This window comes from Calidris pugnax, unplaced genomic scaffold, assembly GCF_001431845.1.
Source record: "Calidris pugnax isolate Ruff unplaced genomic scaffold, ASM143184v1 scaffold535, whole genome shotgun sequence".
NCBI classification, from domain to species: domain Eukaryota; kingdom Metazoa; phylum Chordata; class Aves; order Charadriiformes; family Scolopacidae; genus Calidris; species Calidris pugnax.
Window position 1 is genome coordinate 143,240 of NW_015091323.1, and position 6,496 is coordinate 149,735.

The 6,496-nt window shown below is 60.9% G+C and overlaps 1 protein-coding gene across 5 annotated transcripts in view; it reads right to left on the reverse strand.

Moving 5' to 3' along the window:
- CLASRP (CLK4-associating serine/arginine rich protein) overlaps positions 1-5,588 on the reverse strand; it is a 9,244-nt gene extending 3,656 nt beyond the window's left edge. For 3 of the 5 annotated variants that reach the window (XR_001414025.1, XR_001414024.1, XM_014960951.1), the window contains exons 1-10: positions 5,409-5,588; positions 4,268-4,369; positions 3,415-3,494; positions 3,080-3,164; positions 2,574-2,719; positions 2,385-2,481; positions 2,165-2,243; positions 1,896-1,969; positions 1,695-1,736; positions 455-1,547 (exon numbers count right to left, since the gene is read on the reverse strand). Coding sequence is in view for 2 of the 5 variants with exons in the window: in XM_014960951.1 (XP_014816437.1) it covers positions 455-1,547; positions 1,695-1,736; positions 1,896-1,969; positions 2,165-2,243; positions 2,385-2,481; positions 2,574-2,719; positions 3,080-3,164; positions 3,415-3,494; positions 4,268-4,369; positions 5,409-5,410 (1,800 nt within the window). In the remaining 3 variants the exon portion in view is untranslated. The remainder of the gene's footprint in view (positions 1-454; positions 1,548-1,694; positions 1,737-1,895; positions 1,970-2,164; positions 2,244-2,384; positions 2,482-2,573; positions 2,720-3,079; positions 3,165-3,414; positions 3,495-4,267; positions 4,370-5,408) is intronic. The other 2 variants (XR_001414026.1, XM_014960952.1) reach the window with 2 other exon arrangements.
- Positions 5,589-6,496: the final 908 nt, after the last annotated feature.

Consider the following 6,496-nt stretch of genomic DNA (forward strand, 5'->3'; position numbering starts at 1 on the left):
TTTTTCACTGAAAGGGTTCTCAGCCCTTGGAATGGGCTGCCCAGGGAGGGGGTTGAGGCCCCATCCCTGGAGGTGTTCAAAAGATGGGTTGATGTGGTGCTGGGAGGTATGGTTTAGTGATGATGCTCCTTGTTTGTTGTGTGGGTGTCTATTTTTGTCAAAGTTAGGTTGACGGTTGGACAAGATGATCTTTAAGGTCCCTTCCAACCTAGAAGATTCTGTGATTCTGTGGCACTCCCAGTAATGAACTGGGACCAGTCTGGCAGGAGCTAAAGCACCGGGTGGAAGGAAGAGGCCAAGCCACGTGGGCTCGTATGGCCCAAAGAGGCGGCGGAGGGAACGGTACCACTGCCTGTGGCTGAGCAGGAGCGTTAGGAGCCACCAGCAAAACTCGCCAGGGAAGAACCGGGGCGAAATGGGTAAAAACTGGTAGAGCCGAGGGCAGCGCTCTCACCTGGAGCGGCGGCGGGAGCCGTAGCGGTAGCCCCGGTCGGGGGAATAGGACCGGGAGCGTCGCCGACTGTCCCAGGAACCCCCTCCCGAGTAGCGGCGGCTGCGGGAGCGGGAGCGCGAGTAGCGGCGGCTGCGGGAGTGGCAGTAGCGGCTGGAGCGGTGGTAGCCACCGCCTCGGTGCGAGCGGGAGCTGGAGCGGGAGCTGGAGGAGGAGGAGGAGGACGGGGAGGAGGAGGAGGACGAGGAGCGTCTCCTGGAAGGGACAGAGGGGACGAGGCATTGGCACACGGGAGGAGAGAGGAGGGGCTGGGACCCTCATTGACCCCCGGCACCGCGTGGTGCCACACGGCAGGACCCTGCCAACAGTCCCACAAGGAGAGTGGGTCACCTTTCCTCTGCCCCACGCTGGGGGGGCACGGCCCGAATGACCCCGGAGCTGCCCGGCCCTCTGCCAAGGGGCTGCAAACCCCCTGGGACACCCAACCGTGCTGGGAAAGGGGCTGTGACAGCCACCCCAATTCCCTCCCTGAGCTCTCCAGGAGCTGGCAAGACGCTCTCTTCTCTTGGAGGGCAAGAGGCATCTTGACTCACACCCGAATTCCAGCCCCCCCATCTCCAGGAAGACTCGGAGATGCCACAAAGATCCTCTTTGAGATGCCCGGGCAGTGCAGCAGAACCAGGGAGGCCACACATCCCATGTGCCAGGACACAACGGAGAACCCACCCGCTCCTTCCCACCGGGTTCCCCCCTCCTCAAGAAGGGCCAGCCAAGGGCTTCGGCAGCTGGCCTGCCCCACGGCCACCTGGCCTCCGAGGGTAAGGGTTTTTGGGAAAACGAGCCGGATGGGAGAGTTACCGACCGGGACGAGGTGCTATGACCTGCCGCGGCGCTGCCCGGCTGCCCTGGGGCAGAGCGCTGTTTGCCGAGCGCGGTGGTTTTTCCAGAGACGCCGCCGCCTCCAGCTTGTGCTGACGCCGCCGCCGCTTCCTCATCGCTGCCACCGAAGCTGGTGATGAAGGTGATCTTCTCCTCGTGGCCAGGAGACGGGGTGCGGGACCGGGAGCGGGATTCGGAGGTGGACTCTGACGGGGAGCTGCGAGGATGGAAGTGGCTTCGGTTGCCCAAAATCACTCCTCTCCCCCAAAAAACACTGGATGCCAGGTTCCCCGCCAACCGTCGGGGACCTGCAGGAAGGTGACATCCCCAGCCTGGAGAACTCCTTTGTGCCAGGGCTGCTCACCGTTTGTAGGGATCGTAGGTGGGGCTGTCTCTCCGTGCGTAGCTGCAAGAGGGGAGGGAGGCAGGGAAAGAGGAATCAGGAAATCGGTGGGACAAACCGGCACGGGGTGACACCTGGGATGGAGCCACCCGGGACAGACAGGAGCAGCCCCCAGGCTGTGGCCGAGCTCCAGGATCCCCGTCTGGGCTGCGGGAAGCTCACCTCGGGGGGCTGATCTTCCTCCCTTTCAAGCGTTTCTCCCTGAACTCCCTCCTCTGGCGGCGAGAGCGACGGCCCTGGGAGAGCAGCCGGAGCTAAGAGATGGCACCGGCTGGGGGGAAGCTGCCCCGGGAGCTTGCACCTCCCCCCTTGGGAGGCAGAGGTGCCTCCGTGAGCACTGGGGGAGCCAAGGCAACCGCACGGGCCAGGCTGATGCCCTGGAAGGGGGCTGGCCACGGGGAGGGGGCAGAGGTGGCCAGAGCTCCCCTTACCGAGTACATCGCCTTTTCTTCTTCCAGGGCTTTGGCATTTTTAATAGCTTCTGCCTCTTCTTTGTCCTTCCGCAACATCCTTTCCACCCCCCCAAAAAAAGACAGAGACCCTCAATAGGCCAGCACCCCAAAAGGGAGCATGTGCTCAGGGGAGGTTTTTGAGGGGCCCCCCGTTGTAGTGAAGGGTTCAGCCCCCGGTGAGAAGGGGACAAAGTCCTACCTGACGAAGTCCCCCTCAGCCATGCCGTACGTGGTCGCCTGCTTGTTCAAGTCGGCCACTTGCTCCTGGTTCAACTCGTCCACGTCCACTTCCACGTCTGCGGGCAGAGCACGGGCAGCTCAGTGCACCCCCCAGCCCCCCAAGTGCCCAGGGCACATCTGCCAAAGCCGGGGGAAACAGTGCCATTACCAATATCAGGGATGACTTCGTCCTCATCCGTGTTGCTGTCTTCCTCGGAGTCTTCCTCCTCCCCCCGCTTCTCCAAGGAGTTCTCCAGCTCGGCCACGGTGCTGTCCTCGTAGGTGTAGCCAATGGAAGCCTTTTTCTCCGCCAGCCTGGGCACAGACACGCTCAGCCCCTGCCCACCTCCCCCCTCCACAGCGGGCAAGAGGGCATCGGGGCAGAAAGTGCCCTTGGGAAGAAACCAGCCCTTCCTCTGCCTCCCTCAGCAGCCCCGGGACAGCCTTGAGGCCACAGCGACAAGGACAGGATGGATTATTTCAGTTGGAGACGCAGGGGACAACTTCAGGGTGTCACCGAGAGCAGGTGAGGGAGGACGGTGCCCACCCCAGGAGAGGAGAAACTGGGACCAGTTGAAGAGTGGGTGTTTCCAAGGCCGTGGAGCCACAGTCCCAAACGCAGCCCCCGAGGACAGGGATGTGACAACCATCCTCTGTCACCTCTTCCACACTCACTTCTTTTTTTCATCTTCATTTGGCTTCTGGAGCCCCCCGTAGAGCTCGTCGATGTAGATCTGGTAGAGACACTGCTCCTCCGAGACTGCAACCACACAGGGATGTTACCAGCTCGCTTTACGCCCACTTGAGAGAGAACAGCTCAGAGAGCTGATTCACCACAGCTCCTCAGAGGGGAAACAGCTCTCCCAAACCCTGCCACCCCCAGAGCAGTGGTCCCTTGCCCATTGGCTAATGCCACATGCCCCAGATGAGATAGGATTTCCCCCGAATTATGGGAGGGGTCGCCCCATCCCAGCACAGCCCCGACCCTCCCGCCCGCACCAGCCACTTACTGCCGGCAAAGTCATTCTGCACCAGGCCCCGGTACCGCTCGTAGTTACACTTCCTCTCGTCCGACTCCTGCTCAGGGGAGCTGGAAAGGAGGAGGAGACGCAGCTTTTGGTGCTCACAAGCCTCTGGAGAGATGGAGGCTCCCCCTTCCCCAGGGGATTTTGGCCCATGGAAAAACCACAGCCCCTTTCTGCTCGGATTAGCGAGATCCGACTCCCGGCTGCACAGAGAGCCCAGGGCTGGGGTTTGCAGGCACAGGATTTCATGCTGTTCTGGGATTTCCTTAAAAACCCAGCAAAGGGGGCAAACTCCTCTCCAGAGCTCGTGCCGAAGGGCCAGAGCAGCAGCAATCGGGGCAGGAAGGGAACCTGACTGCTCTCCACAGCCCCAGCCCTGGGGGGAAATTCGCCTTCTGCCCCATCCCTGCCCGAAGCAGGACCGACTGCAGCACCTCTCTCCAGAGACCCCACCAGCCTTTGGGGGTTGTGCTGCTGCTTCATTAATACCCTCGCTCTAATTTTGGCCTTTTTGTCACACCCTCTTACTGCAGACCTGTGTAAAAATCTCAGTGCTGTATTCTCTTAACGTTTGGAGTACAAAAACGCTGCTGTGGGGCCCCCACGCTCCAGCCCTACCCATCCCCCTGCGCTCGCTCCCCCTTATCCTCCTGGTACTGGGATCTCCACACTGGTCCCAGTACATTAAAAGTCTAAAAAGCAGCCCTGCAGCGACCCCAGCCCAGGCTCGCAGGCGACGAAACCTCAGGCAACTGCTCCAGACCAGCCCCAAGGATGCCTGCTGGGGACCCCGGCAGCTCCCGTCGGGGCTGGGGGCCCTGGTGCCCCCCCAGCTTACATGGGGTTCAGCAGGGGCGGGGTGTACATGGGGATATAGTCCAGGTGCGCCCGCACGTCGAAGCGGTCGATCATGTTGTTCGTGTCCCCCTGCCAGGGCATCCTGTGGGGTAAGAGAGGGAGAGGTCAGCAGGGCTGGGGGGCAGCCAGAAACCCCCCTCCAGGAGGAGCAAGGCCCACAGAATCACAGAATCTTAGTGGTTGGAAGGGCCCTCTGAGATCATCGAGGCCAACCACAAAAAAAAAAAAAAAAACCAACAAAAAAACCCCACCAAACAAATACAAAACACACCACACCAAACGCCCACCAAAAACACCGCACCCACCAACTAAACCCCACACTCAACACCTCGCCATAAACCAATAACCTTGGGCACTAGAACATGCCCTGAAGAGCCATGTCTAGACGTTTCTTAAATCCCTCCAGGGATGGTGACTCCCCCACCTCCCTGGGCAGGCTGTTCCAGGGCCTGACCACTCTCTCAGTAAAGTAGTTCTTTCTAATATCTCATCTAAATCTCCCCTGCCCCAACTTCAGACCATTTCCTCTGGTCTTGTCGTTCGTCCTTTGGGAGAAGAGGCCAACACCTGCCTCTCTACACCCTCCTTTCAGGTAGTTGTAGAGGGCAATGAGGTCTCCCCTCAGCCTCCTCTTCTCCAAACTAAACATGCCCAGTTCCCTCAGCCTCTCCTCATAGGATTTGTTCTTCAGGCCCCTCACCAGCTTGGTGGCTCTCCTCTGGACATACCCCCCCAAACCTGTAAAAACACCCCCTTGAGCACCAGTGGCTCGTTTGCCACAGCAGCATCTCCTCGAAGCTCTGGAAGAGGAGGAACCAAGTCCTTTCCCCAGGCCTTTGATGGGCAGAAACCTGCCCAGGTTTCATTCCCCAGGGCAGGAGGGACCCGGCTGGCCCCGGGGTTGTGACCAAAAAGCCAGGACCGTGCCCCCAGCTGGGCAAAAACCTCCCCCTGTTCACCCCTGACCCCCCACCGGCGGGCTCAGTGCCTCTCAAAGACACTGCAGATGTCACCTGGGGAAGGTGACACTTCATTGAGGCACCAATCTCTCCTCCCTCACCCCCTCGTCAGCCCAGGGAGGGGTGGGAGACACCTCCTGCCCCCCCCGTGGGGCTACTCACATGTTGACGGGGCTCTCGGCGGCCAAGGCGACGGCCGAGTCCAGGTGGACCTTGCAGGCCCGGCCGTGCACCTGCAGGAACTGGGCCGGGTCCTTTTTCTAGAAGAATTAAAAAAAACCCAGGGTTAGAAAGAAAAAAAGCAGGAGTAAAAAACCTGAGGACAAGAAAAAAAGGGAGCGGGAGCCCCAAGCCCTGGGGGAAAGGGGAGCAGGAGCCCCAAACCTGAGGAAAAAGGGGGAGCGGGAGCCCCAAACCTGAGATAAAAAGGGGGAGCGGGAGCCCCAAACCTGAGATAAAAAGGGGGAGCGGGAGCCCCAAACCTGAGGAAAAGGGGGGATTGGGAGCCCCAAGGCCTGAGGAAAAAGGGGGGATTGGGAGCCCCAAGGCCTGAGGAAAAAGGGGAGCAGGAGCCCCAGACCTGAGGAAAAAAGGGAGCCCCAGACCCTGAGGAAAAAGGGGGAGTGGGAGCCCCAGACCCTGAGGAAAAAGGGGAGGGGGAGCCCCAAACCTGAGGAAAAAGGGGAAGCCGGAGTCCCAAGTCCTGAGGAAAAAGGGGAGCAGGAGCCCCAGACCCTGGGGAAAAGGGGATCGGGAGCCCCAGACCCTGAGGAAAAAGGGGATCGGGAGCCCCAGACCCTGAGGAAAAAGGGGGAGCGGGAGCCCCAAGGCCTGAGGAAAAAGGGGGAGCAGGAGCCCCAAGGCCTGAGGAAAAAGGGGAGCCCCAGACCTGAGGAAAAAGGGGAGCGGGAGCCCCAGACCCTGAGGAAAAAGGGGAGCCCCAGACCCTGAGGAAAAAGGGGGAGCCCCGAGCCTCCAGCGGTGCAGAAAAGGGAAAATCAGGAGCCCTGAACCTCAGGGCAAAGGGGGAGTGCGAATCTTGGAGAAGAGAGGGAGCAGGAGCTGGAGCCACGGGGGAAAAGGGGAAGCCCAAAGGGGGGGCAGCCCAAAGGGGGGGCAGCTTTGCCTGGGTGGGTTTAGGATGCCCCCCCCAGGGAAGGGGAGGCAGCACCCAGACCCACAGCTCCGTTATCCGTCCCTCCCCTGCCCCACCACCAGCCGGGAAGCGCCCGGGCAGCCCCCAAACACCC